The 26,627-nt window shown below is 44.1% G+C and overlaps 1 protein-coding gene across 1 annotated transcript in view; it reads left to right on the plus strand.

Moving 5' to 3' along the window:
• The window catches only part of LOC119395083 (kinesin-like protein KIF28), a 65,083-nt gene that overhangs the window by 13,582 nt on the left and 24,874 nt on the right, over positions 1 to 26,627 (plus strand). The window contains exons 8-14 of the mRNA XM_049416083.1: positions 4,003 to 4,133; positions 7,840 to 7,910; positions 9,254 to 9,314; positions 15,238 to 15,393; positions 17,282 to 17,406; positions 19,537 to 19,697; positions 21,930 to 22,061. Coding sequence (XP_049272040.1) covers positions 4,003 to 4,133; positions 7,840 to 7,910; positions 9,254 to 9,314; positions 15,238 to 15,393; positions 17,282 to 17,406; positions 19,537 to 19,697; positions 21,930 to 22,061 — 837 coding nt within the window. The remainder of the gene's footprint in view (positions 1 to 4,002; positions 4,134 to 7,839; positions 7,911 to 9,253; positions 9,315 to 15,237; positions 15,394 to 17,281; positions 17,407 to 19,536; positions 19,698 to 21,929; positions 22,062 to 26,627) is intronic.

The following is a 26,627-nucleotide window of genomic DNA, read 5'->3' on the forward strand; positions in this document are numbered from 1 at the left end:
AGAGAAAAAAAGAGATAGAAAGAAAGAGAGATAGAGATAAAGAAAGAAAAGAAAGCGAAAAAAGATCGAAAGAAATAGAAACAAATAGACAGCGAGAGAAAAGGTAATAGAAAGACACAAAAAAATAGAAAGAGCAATGATGAAGGCAGTAAGAGAAAGAAACAAAGAAACTGAGAGAAAGAGAAAGATAGAAAGAAAGAGGAAGCGAGAGAGAGAGTGAAAGGGAAAAAAGAGAAAAAAAAGGAAAGGATATGAAGAAAGAGAAAGAAATGGAGAGATCGAGAAAGAGAAAGGAAACATACCATAGCCACGTATAGTATAGTATAGCAAGTAGGTAGGAAAGAGAAGTGAGGGTCAGGAGTAAGGACATGAGGAGGAGAGACGGTGAGGATTAGGACAGCCATGTATGGTACAGTAAAGCAAGGGGTAGCCAAACCTCCTTGGGGTAGCCATGTAGAGTATATTATATGAATGGGTGGGAAATGGAAGTAAGGGTGAAGAGGAGGAAAGCGAGGAGGGAAAAGGGTGCAGCAATGCATAGCCATGTACAGCATAGTATAGCAAGGGGTGCGAAAGGGAGGAGGATGGAAAAGGGGAAGGAACGCCACCACATGCACTGATTCCTCAGTCTTCGCACTACCAATGTGTAGCTGTCCTATTTTTTTAGCGCATGTTGAATAGCTTTTTGCTATTCGCCGCGAGATCGGGCTACAGGTGGCAGCACCGTCGCCGCGCTAGTGTGGATAGGCGGTTGTCGGTGCGTATACAAACGTGCACAACAGCGCTTCGTTGTGAGCGATGTGACCCGGTTACCGGCAAACAAAATGCGTTGACTGCAGCTTTTGTGGTAATATGTGCGCTCTTCATTCCCGAATTAATGCACGAAGCGCGCCGTACGTTACAATTACTTGTGAAAGAAGCGAATTCTGCCAACAAACGGGTTGCTCGCCTTCGGCGACAGTCGACGTTTTCGCAATGGGTGACGTTTTCTTGTTGTTTTATTTGTACAAGTTTAGCTTGTGTTCCACATACTACGCACTGCTGTATAGCGCAACTGAATTAACCATTCACTTATTGTTCATTTGGATGCCCCTCAACAAAAACAAAGCCCGTATTCCTGCACGATGAGTTGAAATAACACTTTGTGCACTGCGTGCTCAAATATTCATTCGCATTTCTTATTCAGTTCTCCATGAAATGTAGGACAGTTGATAGGTTTACTGAGGAAAGCTACGTGGCTGACAGCGCTTTAGCGCTACAGAGACGTTTAACACGCACACGCTTGTTTTTATTCCAGTAACAGTACACAAAGGTAACTGTGCAGCACGGAAATTTCTTCGATTGGTTACTTGCACGACAGTAATGGAACGAAGGTCCGGTTATTTTACGGGACCAAAGTACGTTTTTTCACACGAATAATGTCCGCTGCCTTTCGTCAATCTAAACAACGCAACACAACGCTCAAGATAATGTAAAGAAAAAAAGATGTGGCTTCGCGTGAAATTACTACGACATAAATGTAAACTACGCCGTTTGGATTAATTTTGACCATCAGGGCTCTTTAACACGTACCTTAATCTAAGTACACGGGTGTTTTTGTATAAATTTCGCCACAAGTTAAAATGTTTGCGATTTCCGTGTCATTTCATTTTGTGTTCTTTTTAGGGGACAATTTAAGTACTGAAGTATCAGACGTGACTTAACAGAAATATTTCTCTCTAGTGAGACCAGGACCGTACACAACTAAAGCTCGTCGCGTAACGTATAAACAACACCTACCTCAACGCTCAAGTACATGCGAGCCTTTTTTAGGGGCGAAGCTCCTTAGGGTGTGGGTCGTTCCCTCCTCTGTAGTAGTAGTAGTAGTAGTAGTAGTAGTAGTAGTAGTAGTAGTAGTAGTAGTAGTAGTAGTAGTAGTAGTAGTAGTAGTAGTAGTAGTAGTAGTAGTAGTAGTATGTAACCACCTCGCCCGATCGGCAACGGGCGAGCGCCGATCGGCAACGGCGCGAGGACCCTGGCGTACGAGAGTTAAATCATACTTAAAGACATACTTTGCGGGCGATATACTCTAGTGAGCTTTCAACTTTTGATCTTCATGTACATGATCAAGAAATTATTTCTACGAAAAACGCGAAGCACACCTTGAGCAAGATGTTTGGTTTTGGGACGCTAAATGGGACCATGAGGCGATGCGAAGCCGGAGCACTTGCACGGTCGCGTTCCGTTCGCTTTTGTTGGGCCTGCTACCGACCTCGCTTCGTGGAACGCGAAGAGGAACGCTACGCGCGTCGTGTCTTCCCTGTAGCCTTGCCGTTAATTCTCACAGGGCGAGCGGGGAACGCGGTCGCTCTTGGCGCGCTTTCTCTTTCGCTCGGGAGCGGACACTTTCCTTGCATTTCACCGATCACAAAGCGGTGATAATGAAGGGACCACGTAAACCAACAGTACAATAAAAGTTTGATGTTTATTATATACACGGTGTTTCACACTCTTTATATGATGTACTGGGCGAATTTCACGGAAGAGTTTCACGGTTTACCGATGATTCCCTCCGGAGCTTCGCCCCATTCATCATCATTCACCCCATGGATATGCTGTTATTTTTTTTACCACCGCGCCGCTAAAAGGCTATATTTACATGAGATTTAATACTTCTCATCTTTAGGGCAAGGCCAAGTGCACTTTGCAATGCGCTTGAACCACAGAGCGGCACCTACACTGATATGACTCTCGTGAGCGGAGGGTACGACGACCACAAACAGCACTCTCGACAAGTGCACTCTCTGATCTTATTACAGTACATATACAGCCGATCAAGGCCAAATGCTTCTTTACATCGTGTTAGGCATACGAACGAGCGGTTAAAGTTGCACTAACGCAACGGAACAAACTGCCTTTTGAGGATCTGCATGACGTACGCGCACATGCAAACACAACGGGTCTAGCAGATGACGCATGGAGCAATCCACACTAGGCGCCGTTCAGCCAGAAGCCGCTAGGCGGCGACTCCGCTCGATCTCGCGGCCAATAGGAGGGGTTGCCGCAGGGCTATATACGGTATTGTATGCTTTGTACCTCTAGATTCTGTTGCACATATCTTATCGTCAAGTTTAACTTTCCTGAGCCCATCTTTTCTTGCCGAATAAGTGTTTAAGAATGCGAGAGTGTGGCAGTGCAAGAAAGTATCCTTGTCAAGAAAGTACTCTTTAAAACGCATAATTCAGAAATACAAAATGACCGCCGAGTTACTCTTTAGCATAGCATGTGTGCTAGCTTTCACTCTTTCGGCTTCATTCACCGCTCTTTATAAAAGAGGTGCGCCGAATACGCCGTAGCATGAGCAAATGCACGACGAATGCCATCCTCATAATATTGCACCATGAATCTCACAAACTGTCATAATGACTGCATAGTCTCTTGGTTATTGTTTCACAGCTTGCACAGCTAAAAATACACAAATCGCACTAATACAAAGACAGCGTGGCATTAAATTGGGTAAAGCAGCGAAGTCAGTGAGCTAACAGTGTTTTACATTAAGTAATGCGCGTACAGTGATGTCAGGAGGAAAGACTTGTCACACAAACCTATCCTTTGGCTCTTGTCCATCATGCTCAAATGCCTTTTTCAAACTAATGAACAGGTTTCACCGTGTGTAAATATTTCTTTCTTCTTCATTTATTTAATTTCCCATCGTTTTACTCAGGCATGATGCAATCTAATCAAAACAATCTTTAAATAATACGGTCCTAGCATGGCTTCCTTTTACGAGTATGGGCTCTGTTATAAGAATTAACAAGATATTCAAGGTCAAAGACCTGTTACCGGCTTGTTACTTGCAAAGTGCTCTCAATAACTGATGACGTCATTTGAATAACGAATGTCTATACATGTAAATCCCAGATTAAAGGCGCTTAATTTACCGCCTTTAATGGTGACTGCGTGTGTATCTAAGTATATAGAGCTGTGGTAGTGCTTCAATGAAAACGTTATCTTCCATTCCAGTGAACGCCAGTCTGCAGCGCAAACATCTGGCGACCGGCTTCGCGAGGGCATCGCCATCAACCAATCACTTTCCTGCTTGGGAAACTGTATCCACGCTCTCGCTGAGAAAGCCAAGGGAACAAACCTCAAAGGTATCTGTTAATAATTAATATCTTTCTGTCAAATATTTCCCGTGTTTTCGTGCCTCTGAGCATATGCAACAGTATTGAAAGTTGGGCTAGTTGGTACGGCAGCATGTTTGTGTACAGCGCGAGGAACGACGAAGACCGAAAGAACAGAAGGGACACGGACGAGCGCTGACTCGCAACTGAAAAGATTTATTGAATAACACATGTACGTAAAAGCAGAAAACATACAACACTGCGCAGAAGCGTGAAAAAACCGATGGAAAGAGTAACAGCGAATCACCTAACGGCACACGTGCAAAGATATTGTTGTATTGCCGATGCAAAGATATTGTCAAAACATGGGTCCCAGACCACTAGAGAAGTGATAGAGGCCTTTCACATCAACCGAATGGGTGACGCATGCGTAAGTGAGGCATCGTTGTCTCTTACGGACAAGGAGCTCGCATATCTTCTCAGCACGTGTGCCGTTAGGTGATTCGCTGTTACTCTTTCCATCGGTTTTTTCACGCTTCTGCGCAGTGTTGTATGTTTTCTGCTTTTACGTACATGTGTTATTCAATAAATCTTTTCAGTTGCGAGTCAGCGCTCGTCCGTGTCCCTTCTGTTCTTTCGGTCTTCGTCGTTCCTCGCGCTGTACAAAAACATGCTGAGCATATGTTTCATGACAGCTGCGTTTAAAGGGGGGGGGGGGGGGGGGGGAATGCCAACTTACTCTTCTGTGATCACTCACAGCGAGGATGTTTCCTTTGTGTGAACATTTCTAAATTGCGAACATTGCTGTCGCGTGGACAATTACATTGTAGTACTGGGACTGAGAATGTCCATTAATGCGTAACTTTTCTGTTCTTTTATGGTTATTGATAACTTCGCGATGGAAACTATTGTGTAAAAGAAGAGGTGCAGCCGGAGCCATACCTAGGCGCCAAGGTCTCATTAAACAAATTATTGAACATAAAAACCATCGAAAGTGCGTCAGCTGATCTCGTCATACTGCGACCAAAGCTCGCCTGTAGTAGCTAAAACAAAATTTATGCGAAAGCAAGACAAGAGCATTTAAAAATCTAGTATCATGCTCAACCTAAGACGTTCGATCTGTTCGAAAGCACATTACAGCAAAAGCGGACCCAATCAAATTTCTATACGGAAGAAACACGTTTTAGTTGTCTTGCGTTTATTATCTTACATCGTGTGTTGAGAGAGACTAAGCGTAAATTTTTTTTTAGTTCGGAAGGTTGCCCTTAGGCATACCGCAGTTCCAAAACAGCAGAAGAGTTGCTTCGCACGTAAAACAAACGGATTGGTTTCATTCATAAAATTGAAAAGGATCGATAAAACGGCTCATGTATCTTACTTTGTCTCAGTCAGGAGGACGATGCGGACGAAGAACTGCTGCTCAAGAATAGGCGTGCGCCGAGGGGGGCAGGGGGTGGCCGCCCCCCCCCCCCTTTCACTTAAGGAGGGGGGGGGGGGGCGCAAAGTCTGCCCCCCCCCCTCCTTAATAGGGATGGGGCGCTCTGCGATGAACCTTCGCCGACTTCGCCCCCCCCCCCCCCTGAAGGGAATCCCTGCGCACGCCTATGGCTCTGGTGACCAAAATGTGCCCGCTGCAGCTTCGGGCACAACCATAGCATGTGCATCACGTCTGCTGCATTGATAGAGACATCAAAAAATGGGCATGTGGATTCAGCACCGCGCTTTAGTGGCGCGGCAAGTGCGCAGTCAGTGTAAGTGCAACCGCAAAGGTGATGTATCCGAAGCGCTACCTCCTCTGGGCGAGTGAGCCCAATAGGAAGGCCGGAACCACACAGATGTGAGTTGCATTGTGCATGTGAGACATGCCTTTTGCGCAACAGTTTTCCGCAGGCATATTCGGGGAATTGCGGCAGTGGGTCAAATATGACAGGCGGGCGACTGAGAAATCCACCTCTAATGACCAGATACTCATTTCGATGAAAGAGCGCGTTACTAGAGAGAGAGACGAACAATTTTATTTATCCGATTTTGAGAGAAAGGGGCTGCGAGAAAAAGGCGAGAGATGCTGCTCGCGGCAGGCCTCCTTTACCACCTCAGCCCACCTCAGGATAGCCTCCTGAAGTGCGGGGTTGTAGCGGCGCATGCTAGTGTCCCACAGCTCCTGACTACCTAAATGTCTGCGCAGTATTTTGTCAAGGTGGTAAGCTGGGCGATTTGGTTGAAGCTCTAGTAACTCGCTAGAATAATTTCACACCCACAAGCGCGTTACGAGAACTTCAGCCAACTCGCTCAACGCCCAACTTACCACCTTGACAAAATACTGCCGCACGTGGGACATACTCGGCAGTACCGGGATATTGACATTCCTTGTGTGCTGTTGATTGAAATACGCACGTAAACCATTGCATAAAATAAAGCTCGCACCAAAAATTGGTGAAAGTTTTACGGATTCCTAGGTGCCACTTAGCCCTTCAGAAAATCGAACTTCAGTACGGCAAGTCCTTGCTTTTGCGGAACTTTTATGAGACCAAGATGGAAGGGGAACGGAATCTACGTCAACATTTTATATGTACTATAGTGGGAGTCGCATACCTCCATCCACGTTCAGCGTGAACCATTCCGTTAACTGCGGCTGATCACGTGGAAGACATCATATATAAAATTGATGCACGACATAGCCTCTAAGATTTCAAGCGCGCTCACCCAAAGCAATGCTATAATTGACGTGCCTTCGCGGTGTGACATGTTATGGTATGCACTAAAGCCAGACAGACATCGCAGGCAACACTGAAAAGTCAGGCTCTCGCTACATGTTAATGCCGAACTTTAGATTTGCAAGACCGTGAGTGACATTGACGTCCATATACACACGCGTAAACACATCTATATAAAAAAAAGAACGCTGTCAAACACGTGGCGCTCACGACCCATTCCTGGCTCCCATATGGTTTCCGAATGTTGCAACTTGCAGCGCACGAAAGCGTGGCCTTCGAGATCAGATCCCGTTATGCCAAATGAGCAGTCTATGGCTGGTATTTTAACACAGGACAGATAACCTACCTTTTTTGTGTGTGTAATATGGGGGCAAAAATATGAAAGTATGATTCAATTCCGCAGGAAAACATGATACAACCCAGCATTCATCAGTTTAAATATTTGTTGTATCGCAGTGTTTGCTTTGAACAATATGTCCTGAAATAAAACGGCAGAGCAAACGCGCACGGAAAATTAGCACACTTATGGCGGCTATAGGCACACGTTTAAGAAAGCCTCATGTTTGTCAGTACCTGAATTTCCCTGTTGAGATCATCCACCCTGTGCCCATTCCGTCTTCTTATTTTTCCGATTGTGTTATGTTCTTCTCTTCGTCTACAGCTGGTGCTCCTCGTATATTATGGATCCATGCCAACTCGCACAGTTTTCTGCTTTGTTATTTCGCCCAGTTTGCCAATAAGGACACTAAAACTTGACGAAAAGACCATAAGGCCATTTAACGCTGAATATACACGTAGGATTTTAAATGCTTGAATGTCACATCGAGTCGTCCTAAAATAGATTCGTCCCGTCGTCAGGTAAAGAAAAGCACTTAACAATTACTACTTATAAGTGACCTTGCTGTAACACTTTGTGTGGTGACTGAGTTGTTAATGTTCTGTTGTAAGCTTTAAATTGTTACGTAGAGCTGCATGTAATCACATCTGTTTAAATAATCAGCTTATGTCACTCATTTTCGCAGTGCCTTACAGAGAATCCACGCTCACTCGCTTACTTATGACGGCCCTGGGTGGGAACAGCAAAACGATCATGGTGAGTGTGGCTTTCAGTAACAAAATGGCGTATTGCGCTGAGAGACATCCTTTACTGCACGCAGTAGGGGTTCTGTACACAGATTTTCTTTGCTGAGATATTTGAAGTCACAATCTCTGATATTTTGGGTTGAACTACCGTACTCATACGGCCCCGAATTCGGAAAGGTAGCTTGAATATTGTGATGTAACACTATCGCAGTGCGTTGAAGTTTACCGCGCAATTACCTAAGTTCCAGTTATCGTATCATGGTATCTTGAGAATTAAAATAAAAGTCATTTTAATGTAAGCTTAATGCTAGCTACACGGAATATACTTGCGAAAATTGACTATGCGCTTTGGTGTAAATATTTTTTGCAAATAATTCGCGACAACGAACCACGTTGTTAACATGTTAAAAAAAGCTTTTAAATTCGTGTTCTTTTATTAGAATTGTGTGTGTGTGTGTGTGTGTGTGTGTGTGTGTGTGTGTGTGTGTGTGTGTGTGTGTTCGAAACGTCCAGACAATCCTAATTTGAAAGAGTTCGCTTTGTTAGATTCCCCCAGAGTGCTTCTGTTCTGGCATATCGTTCATCAAATTTCGCTGTCAGTCAGCTTATTTACTGGCATTTGGTAATGAGGACTTCGGGTTGCTGTCAAGCCTTAAGTGAACGTCGCCGTGAAGGGAAAAGGAAATCAGTCGTTGCCTGTTTAGACCATATTTGTAGAGCCTCAAAAAACCTGTGAACCGCAATGAGCTGTTTCATCGAAAGGGGCGCTCGACGTTATAATAACTGCTGGAGTTTCACGTGCAAAAGCCACGATATGATTATGAGGCACGCCGAAGTATTCCGGATCAATTTCGACCACCTGTGTTTCGACCACCACACACGCATGTTCTTAGCATTAAGTCTCCTTCGAAATGCGGCCGCCGTGGTCAGGCATCGAACCCGCGTCCTCGAGCTTAGCAGCGCGACACCTTACTTGCAAAGCTACCATGGCGGCCTGGGCGCTCAACGTTTTGTCTTGGTTTATTTCAAAGAATGCAAAGTTAGCCCAATAAGCGTCAAGTTTGATTATGAATATCTCAAAATGGAAGCACTCCTGAAGAATAAAACTAAATAAAGTTGTCTAAAGTGTGCGAAAGCGCGTAAAGCAGCTGCTCAAGCACAACCTGTATAAGTAGCAATTAAAGTTACTCATCGTTTAACATTGAATACTCTAGTAATACGGGGAGCGTTGATGTCGCCTTACAAAGATCAAAGTTCTAAAAAGTACGTTGCTCTTATTTCAAAAAGCCAGTGTTCATCTTTTCTATACCGCAAAAGTATCTCTGGTTAATCGCAAACTTTTGTTTCTTCCAGCTAGCCACCATCAGTCCTTCGGATGTGAATTACGAGGAAACCCTATCTACACTGCGTTACGGTTGGTGAACTTTTCAAATGAGCCGACGATTTTATTATACGTTCATTTCTGCACAGAAAGACCAAGTCTCTTCCGCAGGTGTCTTCCTTTTGTGCAGTTAGTGCGTCGCGTCGATTTATGTGTAGACATTATGTCTTCGCAAATAATTTATCAAATATATTGAAAGTGAAGTAGCCAGCGGAAATCTTGCTGGCACAGCTTCCTACGCCTTTTAGCACATCCACTTCTCGTTAAGGTTACACTTACAAACTCGATTGCCTTGCTTTGGCTGGTGAAGGGCACGTGCATTCGCGGCTCATTCATATAGGAATCTTGAACGCTGTTGTAAGTTATGGTCTGTTCACCAAGGTTTTTCTGTGTGGCCCGTGTTCGTATATTGAGCCCGACATTTCTCCCTTTCGTTGCTGATTAATCATTACCAGATTAATCATTACCACAGGATATTCACAGCGAAAAGAAGCGCCATGTTGCTTACCGGTTATTGCGATCTCTCACGCGCTTAAAGAGACTGATGCGGGAGTAATGCACGTTTGTATCTGTGAATGCAGAGTTTGTTTTGTAATTTTCTTCCGGCTTCGTCATGAACACACCGATTTTGTTTTTGAGTGCTTTTGATTGAATTTTCGTACTTCTGTAATGTTTGCCATCCACTTGCAACTTAAACACACATTGTTTTGATTTGTCTTCGAAGATAACTCTTGTAAAATGTGCCCTCGCGGCACGTATAATTCCTCTTTGTTAACGACATTCGGCCCACGCACAGTCACATTTCGAGGCGAGGAAGCTCCCAAAGGACGCTCATTTTTCTTTGGCTTCTCCACACTGAAAACAAGTTCTTCTAAGGCCTTTTCTATTTTAGGCTTTCGCTGTGACGGCTGGCCACAGCTGCTTGCATGGTCAAAGAAAGAAAAAAATAGAGTGTATTCTAGGAAGACAAAACGAAACACGCCGGCCATAAGAACGGTCGTTGCAAGGCCTGAAAAGAAAGCTTGCAGCTTTGAGCCACTCTGACAGAGAGCAAAGAACATTTATTTCGTCTTCAACCTAAAAGGAGGAGGATAAATAAACTTTATTGATATGGAAAAGGGAGCCCCATGTCCAGCGTGTCTTAACCTAGAAAATCGACCACTTAAGACGCGAGTGTCGCCATCTGCTGATCAATGACAGAGGCTACGTTAGCGGTGTTCATTATTGGTTCAATTTTAGCCGGCAGATGGCGAATGCAAAACGTTTCATGGCGGGAATGTCTGGAAGCGCGTATTTCATGATAAACATTCCAAGTACGGATAATTCGGAGCTGAATTCGTCGGGGTACGCGCTAGTGTGTTCGGCTCGTCATGTGGCGTCTCGGCACTGCCAGCTGCCTGGCTGAAATTCCCGGCAACGTAGTACGCATTTACTTCAAGAAGGACCGCATTAGTTGAGTTGACTAAGCTTTAATGTCCAACGGTTATTGGTACTTGTGCCTGGGGCTGCATTAGCAGTAATATGAATGGCACAGAAGGTGATATCGTATTCGAGAGTGGTGATAGTGAATCTGAGAAGGGAGCTGGCAGTGACAGCGAAGGCTGAAACTGAGAGTAAGTAAAGGCGGGAGAGTGACACCGCATGGTTACTGAAACAGGGTGAAAATATAGCTCGGGCTATCCTCGAGCACAATTAGTGGGGTCATTTCTATCGAAACGTAGAACCTGTTTTCATGGTTGACATGGGCAGCTAATACGCGGGAATCTTTCTTAATTTCTCCGCTGGGAGGTTCGTAGCGGGGGGTTATACACGAAAAAATACGTTATCGTAAAGCTTTACCCGAAGAAATTATGTTAGCGGTATGTTCACTGGCGCTGGTTGGTACATCTCAAGAAATTTTGGTGTGTGCTCAATAAAGTGCGCCGCTACTGATATGCGATAAACAATTCGGCGCGCCAAATCACGCCCTTCGAATAATTCGACTGCATTCGTAACTATTTTAACAAGTTGTATGGTAATTGAATCAAGCATGTTGCTGGGCGAGTCGACCGTACATCGCTAAACAAGGTTCTGCGCAAAAGAAACATGGACGAGAAGAGAACGAGGACGGTCGCAGACTGACGACTGAATTTTATACAGAAGAAAACGCGTATTTATACCACATAAACCGCAAATTCATCTACGCGCATGCGAGAAACCTGCTTTCTTTGTGATACACTTTTATTGATGTATCACTGACACCAGGGTGTCGGAATGAAATGTTTTTCGCTTCGGTTTTAGTTTCGTTCCACCGCAAAAAGTTCCGTTTTGTTTCCTGTTCCGGATCAAAAAAAATGTTTCGTAACGGTTCGTAACGTTCTTTTTTTTTGTATGCAAAAATTTGAAGTAAAGGTAATGATAAAAAACATTGAATTTGTGATGTAGTTACTTGCCCTCCTCTTAAAAAAGTGGGACAAGGGTAAAAGACGTTCTTCAGAGGAGTGGAGGTAACTGTACCACGAATTCTTACCAACTAGCACAAACCAGTATTAATTTTAAAGTCATAGTATTTATTTCCTCAAAAGACAAATACGAATTTTTTTAGTGGGCCCAATGCTTTGTGTCAAGGGAGTGAGCACTATCTCAGAAGCAGCACGTCATTGCGTGTACTCTCTGATGTACGAGACCGCTGTTCTGGTAAAAAGATCGCCAGGCCTGCACGGAACATGCAGCGCAGTCACAGCGAAAGCTGGAAGAGCAGACTTTGTAGAGCTCATTGTAGAGTCTCTTGGGGCAACTAATACAAGTACACATGCAAGCTATCCACTACGCCATCCTCATCAGCCTGTCTACGCCCACTGCAGGGCAAAGGCCTCTCCCATGTTCCGCCAATCAACCCGGTCCTGTGCTTTCTGTTGCCACGTTATACCTACAAACTTCTTAATCTCATCTACCCACCTAATTTTCTGTCTCCCCCTCACGCGTTTGCCCTCTCTTGGAATCCAGTCAGTTACCCTTAATGACCACCGGTTATCCTGCCGACGTGCTACGTGGCTGGCCCATATCCACTACGCCATAAATCATCTCAATTTTTCTGAAGTAGCGAAGTTCCCACTATGCCATTTTTCCTCATTCTTCAGAGAATCGTGGTACCCGCTACACGTCTGTAAGGCATTATGTGCACTTTGTGCTGTGGCTGATGATGATGAATTATGGCTGGGAACTTTGCAGTGGGTGGGAAGCAGTGTTGCGGAACGGGCGCCTCCATCCCATTCCATTCCAATTCCATTCCGGGGAATTAGAACTTGCCGCAATTCCATTCTTTTCAATTCCTCCGAATGAAAAAACTTAGCCCATTCAGACTCTGGGAATGGCCGGGCAGCTCAATTCCATTCCTGCAATTCTTCAACGTAGGAAAGGCATCTTGATAGTTTTATCGAGTTACGAATGAACGCCCCATAAAGCTGATGTCTTCAGATGATTTAAGGACTGCAAAAGTACGCAAAACACGTTACCAAGGTCGGGGGATAGTTGCTTGGTCACATATATATCTTCTGCAGTACAACCACCCTACTAATTACCATAGGGGCAGTTCTCCCGCTACCTATGGTATTTGCATGGTCAGCGTGTTCGAACGAATGGTGGTGTTTCAATATCGTTTAAGCTTAAATGTGTTAATGCTAAAATGAAGACATAGCGTTTTTTTTTTTGCTGACAAAGGTAGTATTCAAGAAGACTAAGCAGTTTTGCCACGCGTCTGGAGCGATCCTGAATATGGAGAGAACTGAGATTTGGTTAATGAGGAATAAGACCCTCTATAGATCTGCTGGTGTTAGTTGGAACAGTGTACCGCTCGGGCACCTTGTGCCTTTTCATCGAATACGGAACCCTGGGCCGCACTGCTCGTCAGCACTCACGCTTGTCAAGCGTGCCTCGCAAGCATGGATAGGGTGAGGAGAACTTTCTGTGTTCGCCTGTGCACAGGTATGCAATGTCTTCCTTGTCGCAAAGGTTATTTACGCGTGTCAGGTACTAACCTGCTCGTGAGACAAAGATCAGGCTTTGCATAGAGTATTCGTAACTTTCGTTGGGGGGGGGGGGGGGTATCAATGGGAACCAACACGTAGAAATAATTTGTTTTCTCCCTTCTGTATCTGATGGGATAATGCGTTTGTTTGTATACTAACCTATGCCTCGGTTTGTAGTAGGCGCGTTGCTTATAAATGTATCGTGCTTGTATTTAGCCAAGCCATTTTAAGAATACTACTTTATTGTTAATTTCGAGGCTTTCACTTACTAATGTTTGAAGTTTGAAACGTTTGAAATGCTTGAAACAGGACGTAGACGAAGATGTGCTCTATTTTCGGAAAAAGACGTAATTCTATTCCCATTCCATTCTGTGGAAAAGGCGCTTAATTCCATTCTCATGCCATTCCTCCAAGCGTTGTCCCCACTCCATTCCGGGGTCGCGAAAATGTTGAATGATTCCGGAGTCATTCCAGTTCTGGTGAGGCAACTCCGCAACACACTGGTGGGAAGCATTAAAGCACACACTCCTTGCGTTATTAGCATTGTCTGATGGCTGGATGTTATTTTCCTCTTCTGCCACGCTATATTCCATACGTTAACACGATTCCTTGCCCGACATGACGCCTGTATAGAGTGTTTTTGTGAAGGAGATACAAGCACCAGCGTGGCACTCTGGTGGAAGACCTTACTGCCACGCAGAGGGCGCGGTTTAAAATCCCATCCGATCCTAGAAATTTGTTTCTCATTTAATATTTTTTATATCACGCGATAGCGGTCACGGACACCGGCGGCGGCGGACAACTATGGTGCCAAAGTCAGCTGTTGTGATCTCATAACAGCTTTCGCTGTAACAAACTTCAGCGCCGGCAATGCCCTCACCACTTTGGCTTGCGTGACAGGCGCGCAAAAGTCCACTGGCGTTAATATAAACATCTATGGTTGCCACTGTTTACGTTTTTCGCACAATTCCAGCATATCTTTGTTTGTAATTCCTGCCTGAGGTACGCGCTAATACTGTACCCTGAGATATGCATGATTGCTCACGTTGCATGAGCTCAGTTGCTCCGGATTGCGAAGTTTTCTCGTGAACTGAAAAACGATTGAAAAAATTTCGCTTTCACTCCGGAAGGAAATTATTGATAAAGTTCCGGTTACGTTATCGTTCCGGTCAAAAATATTGGTTTTTTCGTTTTTTGTTTCCGGTTTTCGTTCCGTTCCGACACACTGACACAAACATCTCTCTTTTCCGAGATTAAAAAAGCCAGTTGGCACGTCAGCTTGCCGAGGCTTTCATCATCTCGGAACAGAGAGATACATCGGTGATACATAAGTAAGACTTTACGACAATGAAAGCAGGTTTCTCGCATGCGCGCAGATGAATTTGCGGTTTGTGTGGTATAAATATGCGTTTTCTTCTGAATAAAATTCAGTCGCCAGTCTGCGACCGTCCTCGTTCTCTTCTCGTCCGTGTTCCTTTCGTACAGCATCTTGTTTAATAAAGTTGTATGGAGATTGCTGTTATCAATTTATTGACTTGTTCGGAAAATTGTAATGCTAAGTTTTTTTTTGTTTTTTGTAATATTCCTACCTGTATGCACAGTGAACATCCTGCAACCTCATAGAAAGGTCAGAAAGACTAAGCAACTTCCTAGTGACGCTTTACATTTTCAGGTTACAACCTGCCAAGATATTATTACGAATGTTGCGCCCTAGAAAAGTGTACGTGTGTTTTATTTTATTCCCGCAGTTTAGACATTATTGCCGGCAGCGCAAGAACCAGGAGCAACACCCTAGTATACCAATGTTTCCGCATTCTATGGAGGCATATTTAAGTGCACTCTTGTTCGACAATACTTTTCTAAAATTATTTTATAATTTTTATTTGTTACCTAAAATATGCGTTCTTCAGCGGAGGATCTGCTCTGACCAAGTGCTGACTTGCTTACAGCGGAACGCACGAAGGAAATCAAGAATCTTGTTCGCGTGAACGAGGATCCCACGGACAAACTAATTCGGGAACTGCGGCAGGAAAATGAAGCCCTGAAGAAAAAGCTTGCGAAAGGAAATGTCGACAACGTTCTCAGCGCAGGCCTCACCGAAGAAGGCGAGTTCCACTCCGCTAATTTTTTTTATGTGACGCACTTTGTATCGAATATATATTTTGAATCGTCGATGTGGAGAAGTTTGCCACTTTCTTCCAAAATAACAGACGGTCTTAATCTGGAGACTATGTTACTACATACAGAACTCTTCTTGAATACATGCAGTCTTTGAACGAAAACAAAAAATCTCACCCATTCAGCAAAAGAAAAAATTCAAACAAGAAAAGTTACAGAGACAGTTAAGTCGTTAGCACGGCGCATTTAAGTATGGCGAATATACGTACCGACGGAATCACACTTGTCTTGGGCGCCCAGCCGGCCGCTTCAGCCGCCGTTTTCTGCAGAGATATATGCAAAGACCGACGCCGTAATAATATAGTCATACTGCACGCTAGGTAATGCTAACTTTTTTTGTATCGTCCTTGTGCTATAATTCAAGCATGAACAGAAGCTCGTAGCCAACGTGAGGTAGCAGCTGCGGACGGCAACGTCCACAGCCACGCGCTCCGCCGCTCTAGACAAGTGTGATTCCGTCTGTAGGCCTATATACTCTTTGACGTCCATGACGGCATGACGCAAGACTTAATCACATGACGGCATCATAGCGCCATCACTTGGAACCGTGAATTTTGTCAGCCCATTGGAGTAATGCCGACGCTCGCTGGGCGAAAGCCGGATGAAATGCATAATGCTTTTGCAATAAAGCACAGCTCTCGAAGGAAGCAGTTAAACTACTAGGCTTAGGATATTTACAGAAAAGAAAGGAATAGCGCTTAAGTTGTTATCTTCCCACGGCCCATATCATTTATACTGACAACAGCGGTAAGTTGGGCGGGTTGGTAAAGTTGCATAGTGACTTACTGAAAAGCGCAAAATAACCACAACTAACGAAAGAAGGTATACGGGACAGGCGCTAACTTCAACCCAAAATTTATTCAGAAACACGCACGTATGTTCGAGCTCCCGATGTCTCACATTAGTTATCGATCACAAACAATGCCCTTTATCTGTTTGTTAATTTTTTTATTGATTGTAACTGACTTACCATGTGCACCTGAGCTTTTAAGCGAACGCAAAAAATGATATCATTGAACGGTTTTCGATCTGATAGATGACTGATTTGAGATATCTGGTATTCGAACAGTGTCTAATAGGTGCGTGTCTCTGAATAAATGTTGTGTGTAAGTCAACACCTGTACCGTGTGCCTTGCTTCTTTTGTCCTGGTTATTTTGCGCTCTTCAATAAGTCATTATCATTTATACATCTACTGGTCCGCGTTATCACTTCATCATATCACGTCATCCTATCAGTGGCAGAAGCATTGCTTGGGAAAGAGCGAGAGAAAGGTTCTGAGTAGGTGGATAGTACGAGCACAAAAAAGCGAAAAGAAATATTTCGATCATCTAACATACGTAAGTTTCCCATATAATAAAAAGGCCACTGAAATGTGTGATACAAGCGTTGTTTTTTCAGCACCTAATAAATTGGTGAGCTTGTGTAGGAGCACAAGTCCAGATAGGAAAACAGAGACCGTATGCGAAAAGAACCATAGGGACAAATTCCTTCATTGTAGCGCGTGTATTGTCTACCAGATTCCTCTTAGTTGTGGAAAGCTCTACACTGTACATATGTATGATAGGCTGCGAGAAGATAAGAGCAAAGTAAACGACGTGGCCTGACGGTTTTCTTGCATTTCGGTGCCAAAGATGTAAGTGCGAACCTAGATTTTGAGGGATAGGCTATTGCTTGTCACGCATTCTGTTGAATCCTTTGCGGGTGGTCAGTTTTCTAACACACTTTCCAATATTGAATCGGTATTATCAACTTTGGATGAATGACCTACATATAACGGATGTGTTCTTATATGTTATATTTTGTTATCTGCGCAGAACTAAGCCAAATAAAACGAAAATGGGAAGAGGACATGCAAGCGGTGATCAAGGAGAATGAGACACAGATGCTCATCATGAAGCAATCATACGAAGAGAAACTCAAGAGTTCTGCAAGGAAAGAGGTGCGTGGGCTTTTTTACTCTGGCGTCATTCCGTCATCACTACGTCTCCTTCTACATGACACATATAACGCAATTATTTGTCAATTACATCAACATACCACATTCTACGTGCGCTTCTTGTTTTAATATAGCCTCCGCTGTCTCAACGAAACGCATTGCAAAAGAGGGTGGGCATGCAAACACGGGCACGTGAGACAGCGACGCAACGTTAACGTTCATGATGTTTCTTGATAGATGCTTACGAACTCAGCGTGTGCTGGAAAGGCCTTCTTCATGCAGTAGACCTAGTACACGCCGATTATGGTGATGATGACTTACTAAATAGCTCAACTACCGGTCACCTAAACGCATTTATTGGAAATGCTCTATAACCAGTAAAACGAAACTGGACACAGTTTTAAATGAAACGTAGCATGCCGTATCTTTCTACTAGTGGCAGAATTACCCTGCAGGCAGGTGGTGGTAACAATTTTCTTCAAATTCCGCTCAGGTAATGCATGGTAGGCCCTAGCATTAGGATGGCGTCACATGGAGCGACTCTTTCGGCCCAGGCTAAGAGGGCTTGCTGGCCTGAGCAGCCGTTCAGGGACTGTAGGCAGACTTTCTGATGTAGTGGGCGGGGGTTGACAGCATTGAAACCTCGCAGAATGCACGTCTTAAATTGCCCTTCCTACTATTTTTGACAGCCTAAGCAGGACTTGGAGTATGATGTAATCGACTGCTATCAGATTTTTATTCCCAGCCGCATTCCATAAAGATATGCTGTTCGTGCTATAGCAACGCTAATTATAATATCTCACCATTTCCATCTACAGTCCTTGTTGTACTACAAAACTTTATCAAGTAATACAGAGTACCCCGTAACAAAACGCACTACTCCTTGTATTGCATACGGCAACTCAACTTAATAAGTTCCAGATAGGGTATTACGTTATTTCAAAAGCCTAAAGCGAAACGTTCTTTGTCTATCCTTGCCCCTCTGCGTCTCTGCGACCTGCTCTTCTCCCGCACATTTGGCTGGTACAAGCTGGTACATTTAGCTGGTACATTTAGCTGGGCAATTCGGCCATGATGCATCTACATGTGCATCATATAGAGCAAATCGCATGTGGTCTTAGGGCTGTAAGCAACGTACGTAAACGAGGACTCAATCTTCAAAAATGACGTTCCGTGGTTGTTCTTCTATTGTTGTCATACGCATAGCCTTCACTCCGTTGTTATGATATTTTAGTTACGCTTAAAGTGCAGCGAGCACGGGAACGAGGGACAATAGACAAGAAGTGGGCACAACTAATGAAAATCTGCGATCATCGTCACAGGATAGCGCGCACTTACAACGGGGACAGCGAGCTCTATCAGCGAGCTCTGTCAAGTGGCTTTGTAATTGCAGTATGTTCTCGTTGTCTTGTCCTCGTCATCGCGTCCCGCCATTTCCACTCTATCGTCAGTTCATTGTATGTCGACGCCGCTTCTCTTCTAACGCAATTATCGTCTTCGTTGTGTCGACATCATGTAGATGTCATCATGCTTTCGAGGCCGCGCTGTCAATATGTATCTTCATCTTCACTTCGTTGCCATCCGAACTTCGACCCTCGTCATTCCGGTGGCGCCATGCCGCTGTCACCACGCCGTCACCGTCACACAGGCCCGTAGCCAGGAATTTTTTTCGGGGGGGGGGGGGGGGCACTTGCTGAAAACCTTGACTATTTGAGAAAAACGCCTATTTTCATGATTTATTTTCGATAAAACACCATGTGTCGTTTCATCGTTTCACGAAAACAAAAGCAAAATGTTGACAATTACTTGTTACTATGTAGGGTCGAGCAACTAACTCTTTCTAAGCTTAGGAACCACAAGACTGCTACAATATGTGGTTAGATGATTATATACGTAGGTATATGTGTGTACAGCGTTCCTACATTTGTTTTCTCCCGCTAGCAGCACAATTTCCTGTATTGACCATTGACCAGGCGAACAGGAAGAAACAACAAAAGAAAAACATCATGACTATAGTTGAGATTTCACATAGACTGGCAATTTGCGTGATCGACAATGATAAAGAACTGTGATAATTGCTCACTTGTCATGATCACTCTTCTCGCTTTCATCGCATGTATTTTCCTGGTGCAGGACACAGATAAGCTGATAACGGAGGAGGAGAAGAAAGCGCTGCCGCACCTCAGCAACCTGAACCTAGACCCACTGCTTTCCGGACGCATTGTGCACATTCTTCAGAAAGGAAGGTCGACTGTGGGCAAAGTCGACACAGACATCGTCATGCTAGGAGTAGGGTATGCAAATACATTCATTTCAATATTCGAGATAATGGTGCTTTTTCATCCAAATTAACTCATTTGCAATTATGCCATAATTATTACACTAAAATTAAAACCGCAAATAATGTCCCCTATTCCTTCCACGGTTTGACATTCTGTTGGCTTCACTACGTTGTATCTAACAAAGAAACAAGCCGCTCGAACCATTCCCCTTCTTTCGTTCGAAAATAATGATATTGTCACATCTACGTGAAGTCATTTATTTATTTATTTATTTATTTATTTATTTATTTATTTATTTATTTGTTTGTTTGTTTGTTTGTTTGTTTGTTTGTTTGTTTGTTTGTTTGTTTGTTTGTTTGTTCATTCGTTTATTTACGATATACTGCGCTGGAAAGACCAAGCAGGAGGGCATAACAAATCTAATCGACAAAATAAGTTAAGACACAAAAATCAAGGAATAGAACATAGTATGACGAATACAGTCATATGCCATTAAGATACTGCGAAGCAGTCATACATTGCTAGACCAGTGATCTAACTTGCTCAATAATTTTCAAGTAGAGGCATGAAACGTGCACAGTGACTATTTTACAGCGAAAGCTGTTATGAGATCATTTCACCGGCCGTTTTTGGTGCCGTAGTTGTCCGCCGCCGCCGCCGCCGCCGGTGTCCGTAACCAGTATCGCTCGAAATAAGAAAAAAAAACTAAATAAGAAAAAAATTCCAGGATGGAACGAGGTTCGAACCTGGGCCCTCTGCGTGGGAGCCCAGTATTCAACCTCTGAGCCATGCCGGTGCTTGAAACTGCTTTGCAAAAAGGTCCTATACAGGCTTCATGTCGGGAAGGAACGACATTAGCATATGCAATATAGCGTGGTAAAAGAGTAGAATAAGCACCAAGCGTCGCACAACGCGAATTCTGTAACCAGGCGTCACACAATGCGAATTGCGCAACGAGTAGGTTGTTGAATGCTTCCAACCCATTACAAAGAGCTCTGCCATAATTCTTCATCGTCATCACGCACAGCATCAACAAAGTGCGCATAATGCCTTACATGCGTTTAGCAGGTACCACGGCTGTCTGTAGAATGACGAAAAATGGCACAGTGCCTACTGCCCTACTTCTAAAAAATTACAATGATTTATAGCGTAGTGGGTTCCTCGCAAGTGAACTTCTGTTGGTTGCCAAGGAAGCCCATAAGGCTCCCATGATCCATTTCCTCAGGGTCTCAATAAAGTAAATTCTCTCTCTCTCTCGCTCTACGTTTTTCCGGTTAAAGTGTGTTATAAAGCGTGGTGGGACAGTTAAATAACGACCGGGCGTCACACAATATGCATTACGTAACTAGTCGGTCGTTTAAAGCTTCCGACCCATTACAAAGGGCGCAACCATAATTATTCATCGTCATCAACCGCCGCATCAACAAACTGCACATAATCGCTTACATATGGTACCTCGCTTCTCCGCAGAACATCGAATAATGTCGTGCTGGGTGCTTCCCAACTTCCCAAAAATTACGCTTTGTGGCGTAGTGGGTACGTTGCTAATGTACCTGTATTAGTAGCCACAGGAGAGTTTATAACGGGCTCTAGAAATGCCGCTCTTCCAGCTTTCGCTGTGACTGTGCTGTGCTTTCCGCGCAGGCCTGGCGTTTTTTTTAGCACGTCATTGGGAGCGATGGTCAGGAAACAAGCGACAAGAATGACAGAGAATGGTCGCAGCAACCATCTCAGCAACCAGTGGCCTGATAGTTAGCCTAATTGCATACTGAAACCCATCATACAGAAGGTAAAACAAAGAGCCAAGCTTGAGTCGATGTGAGTATCCGGGTGTTTGATGAGAGAAGCGGTGTTTTCTTTTTTTGCCTAGTGCAAGCTGAAAACACGGCTGAGATCAGTTTCCACACAAAGCTTTCATCCTGGCGTGTGTGTATGAGTGTTGTTTGCATACGCGCGCAGGTTCTCCGGTTGCGGCGGCAGAGTTTTGCCCGAACGTGATACATACACACTCCTGTATACTTTTCTTTTAATTGAAGTATTCCAATTGAAGCCTTCTAATTGAAGCCTTCCAAATGAAGCCTGTCAGTTGAAGTTCTTCCAATTGAAGCCTGTCAGTTGAACATGATGTGATTGCGAGTCACCGCGTTATACGCGTTGTTGACAATGTGTACTAAGTGCCCTGGCTTGCATATGAGTTGTTCGTGCGTAAAATTTAAACTGTGCTTCTTTTTCTTGAATTTCAAGGATTCAAGACAAACATGCAGTTATTCAGAGGACGGATACGGAAGTTACTGTGGACAAGGGATGTCCTGAGGCAAAGATTCTCGTGAACGGTTCGCCTGTAACGTCTCCGGTGACGCTTCGCCACAATGACAGGTCAGTGCAACTTTCTTGAAATCACTACATCGCTTCAATTAAAATAATAATTGCAAGCTTTCGTTCAAAGTAAACTTTAGAATGCTAACTCGTTTGCTCAGTGATTTTCTATGTTCCAATCTATTGTACTGTACTCAATACTAAGGCGAAAGCCACAGATACCTCATCAAACTCAAAAATTGACCGTCGCTGTCGGCGGCGTCAACACAAATGATGCGAAAAATCATCACTATATGACATCACCAAATGACGTCACAGACGCCATAATTTATGACGTCATCATGACGCCACACGTTACGTCACGTTATGGCGTCATCAGACGACATCATCGCTCGGTCAAAGGCGGACCGATCACGGAGGCCGGGCAAAAGCAGATGAGGTGCAGAAAGCTTGCAATGCCTCCGATCCTGGAGGCAGTGAAAAACCACGTCAGGTGAAGAAAGCTTTCGGAGGGGGACGTGGGAGGATCAATACAGCGACTGAGAAGAAAACGAGGAGGAAGATGGCCTTCGCCTTCGAATGGTCTTAGGCGAGTGCATAGAGACCCTGTGAGTTTTTTATGAATCGAGTAAAATTTGATCGCTTGAGATAAGGTGTGCGAGAGCGCTTGCGAGACTTCTTTATTCATAAGAGGTGTAAATCTCCCCATAGGCTTTATTTATCAGAATCAAGACACGACATTGCTCAAAATGACAGAGGTCTGCTGATTATCGCACCAACCTTCTGCAGAGAGACAAGCTACTAAAGCGCATTTCGCGCATATTGCTTTGCACAGGACGGCAAGCGATGTCACATTGATGAAGCGAGTATCGTGTATCGGTTCGGTCTGCAGTTTAATTTTTTTGCCGACAACATGGCGCCCACAGAATTCTTCCAGCCTTCTTGCAAGTACTTCTAATTTTTCTCCTAACAACATATTTTATTAAGCCTGGCTCTCTGTTGCTCACTCTTACTTCTGTTTTATCTGGTTGTTTGCTCTGTGAAGGGACCTCTTTGCTCAGAACTTCTACGACAAAACGCCTCCGTTAAAGACATCGGGTGCAACACTATAGAGGCTATCCGCCTCGTGCGCTGCTGCTTTCAGTGGTACTGGTGGCGCCACCAACGGCGGACGGTGGCGATAGGTGGATCTGCGCGGCTCAGAGAAGCCGTGGGTAAAGCGCCTGTTACTCTCCGTTTTTCTATTCATGTTTCATTCTGGTTTGATATTTGTACTGCCGACGCTGCTCCACTAGACAACCATGCCGTCTGTTACGTCCATTGTTCTATATTATTTGTTTTAAAATGACAGGCCCGTTTTTTAATGCGTGCGCGCGATGCACTGCGTACGTTTCTTACGTGCATGTGTCCAAGTTGTTTGCGTGATCTGTTAACACAGATGAAATAAAAATTGTTGCAGTACAAAACAGCATTCTTGTTTTATTGAACACCCCAAACAGTACAACAATGACTATTACGGCTGTATGCCTGCTTAAGAAACGCACAAAAGACACGCGATTTTATCTTCGCCCAACACTCGTAGCACTCAACTAGGCCAAGAAAACCAAAATCTAACTTGCTGAACGTTTTAACAGCCGTCACACAGCTGCATAATAATGCGTGAAAGTACTGTAGCAAATGACCAACAAACATTCACACAGCGTTTTTTTTTTTTTGTTCACAGACCGTATTAACATATGAGGAAGTTCTAACTGCATTGCAATCACATATTTCGGAATATCTAATCACTTTCACCATTGAAGCCACAATCCTCTAACACATGCGCTTTAAATTGAGCATGGCATTACTGAGACTTATATAGGAAATGCGCACGCGTGGCATTACTCAGATTTATATAGGAAATGCGCACGCGTGCAATGTATCTCGTATGCTAGATTCTCCTTTGGTACGTGCAGCTCAAAATAAAATGCGATTCTAGAAGTAATGTTCGTGGAGTAGCGAGCATATAGCAGAACAACTACTTACAGCATCACTTACCTTTGCCAAAACGGTATTCCAATTGCAATTCAATATTAACAGACGCAACAACGATAACAAGACGCTTGTTGCACACAGGCGTACCAGGTTGACGCTCGAGGCCAAGCGCGGTATTTTAAGTGTAGCACAATCGTGCGCGTACAGTACGCTAGACTATTCTGGCACAATGTCGTCAAGCTTGCAGTCACTTCAGCGGTTCCCACGATGTAGCACCAGTTGACGTCCTCGCGTCATCAAACCAATCAAACTTCTACGACGCCGAGAACTACGCACACAGCTGACTTGGAAAAACGCGGTCTTGCAGGAGGCCATCTTGTCCCGCAACCAACGGACAAAAGTACACAACTGAGGCGTCTGAAACATTGCCGTTGATGAGATGGCAGCTGAACGAAATCAAGGCTCGTCGTCCGACGTGTAGCCACCGCCTTAATACAATATTAACGTTGCAACGTTCAAGGAAGACGCGACGAGCCCAGCCGGTCTTGTCGGGTACGCTACATGGATGGATGGATGCTATGAGCGTCCCCTTTATAACGGGGCGGTGACATGTCTGCCACCAGGCTCGAAGGATAAAAAAAGAATAAAAAAAGAAAAAAACTTCCTTGTTTCATGTTGTCCTAATGCCTTATCTACATTGATTAAAGCTATGTTATTATAACAAAAAATATAAATTCACAGTCCATCTCTCTGCCTCTTAAGGCAGAATAACCTTTTTCCCCCCAATTATTTATTTTTGTACTTTATCTCTACTTTTCTGCCACCAATACTCTAACCGTCTCTTACTTATTTCTATCGCGGGCGTGTCCAGCTTTCCATTGTTGTCCCTAAAACCCAAGGCTTCATGTAGACTCGTGCCCACACGTATACCTGGGTGAATATCGCCACATTCAATCAGTACATGTTCCATCGTTTCCTTAGTTCCCCCGCAGCATGTACATAGTTCTTCTTCGTTACTGAATCTCGCTTTATAACTACGCGTTCTCAGGCAGCCCGACCTTGCTTCAAACAGTAAAGCGCTTCCCCTTGAATTATCATAAAACCTTTCCCTCCTTATTTCGTTTTTTCCTTTTCGGTAGTTACTCAGAGCCGGCTTCTTTTCCATCGCTGTCATCCAATAAGTCTTCTCCGCCTCTCTGACCTTCCGCTTAATGCTCCTATTCTATTCTATTCTATTTATTTTACCCTCAGGGTACATAGTACATTTCAGAGGGGAACGGCAATGCACAACAATAAAAAAAAACAAGGAACACAAAGCAAATGGCATAAAATACAGTCACTAATTGGGGTACAAAGATGATTACTCCTAACAACTTACATCATAAAAAGCAAATGAGGAGCAGTAATTTTATTTTTATTACATGGTGAAGGCAAAAAGCAATATAAATCAACTGATGAACAAAAACATAAAGGGGGTAATTAGGTAATCATTGTTTTAAGTACATTCCTAAATTGAGTGGAGTCATTGATGCTTGTTATTGAAGCAGGCAGGGAATTCCATTCATTACAAGTTCTTGGGAGATATGACTGGGCATACGTTACTGTGTTGCAATGGGGGACTGAGACTTTTTGTTGGTGATTACGACGAAGAGAAATGAAGGGAGCAGGTTGGATTAATCGGGAACGAAGTTTCGGATTGTGATAAAATATTTTATGAAACAGGCAAATGCGAGTGAGCTTTCGGCGGGTAACTAGTGGGATGAGGTTTAGAGATGCCTTCATTTGGGTGACACTGGCTGAACGATGGTAGTTAGCCAAATGAAACGCCTCATTTGTTGCCATATCGCCCGCACTGCCAGCCGTATATTTACTGGTGAGCCTCCTAGTTCTTTTTCTCCACTGCGTGTCAACGCTTTTTCTATACAAATACCTGAAAACCTTCTCTGCCCATCTACTCTTCTTCATTTTCCTCAGCCTCTCTTCGAATCTCATTTTGCTCTGCGCTTCCCTCACTTCAAAGCCTGTCCATCCCATATCACCCTTCACCGCCTCATTTGTCGTCTTCCCGTGAGCGCCCAAGGCGAGGCGGCCCACCGTCCTTTGATTTACATCCATTCCTGATTGCACCTCTGACTTCATGCACACCACTGAGTTCCCAAATGTAAGCCCCGGAACCATCACACCCTTCCACAGCCCTCGAAGCACCTCGTACCTATTGTATCCCCATAAAGCTCTGTGCTTCATAATTGCAGCATTCCTCTTTCCCTTTGCTACCGATGCTTTCTCTTGTACCTCCATATATCTATCCCCCTCATTTACCCATACTCCGAGGTACTTGTACTCGCTTACCCTCGGTATTTTTTGGCCCTGTATTAAGACCGTATGGTCTCCGTGATCATTGAATACCATAAATCCACATTTTGTTGCACTAAATCCTAGTCCTAGAGCCTCACACTCCCTTCCGCATATATCTGCCAGTCGCTGTATATCATCTTGACTGTCCGCAAATAAGACAATATCATCAGCATAAAATAGACCTGGAAGTTTCTGCTCAAGCATCGCTCCGACCTGATTGTGTGACAAATTAAATCCAATGTTGCTACCTTCTAGCGCTTTTTCCATCCTCGCCATGTGCAGCATGAATAACAGCGG

This window comes from Rhipicephalus sanguineus, chromosome 5 (genome assembly GCF_013339695.2).
Source record: "Rhipicephalus sanguineus isolate Rsan-2018 chromosome 5, BIME_Rsan_1.4, whole genome shotgun sequence".
Lineage (NCBI taxonomy): Eukaryota > Metazoa > Arthropoda > Arachnida > Ixodida > Ixodidae > Rhipicephalus > Rhipicephalus sanguineus.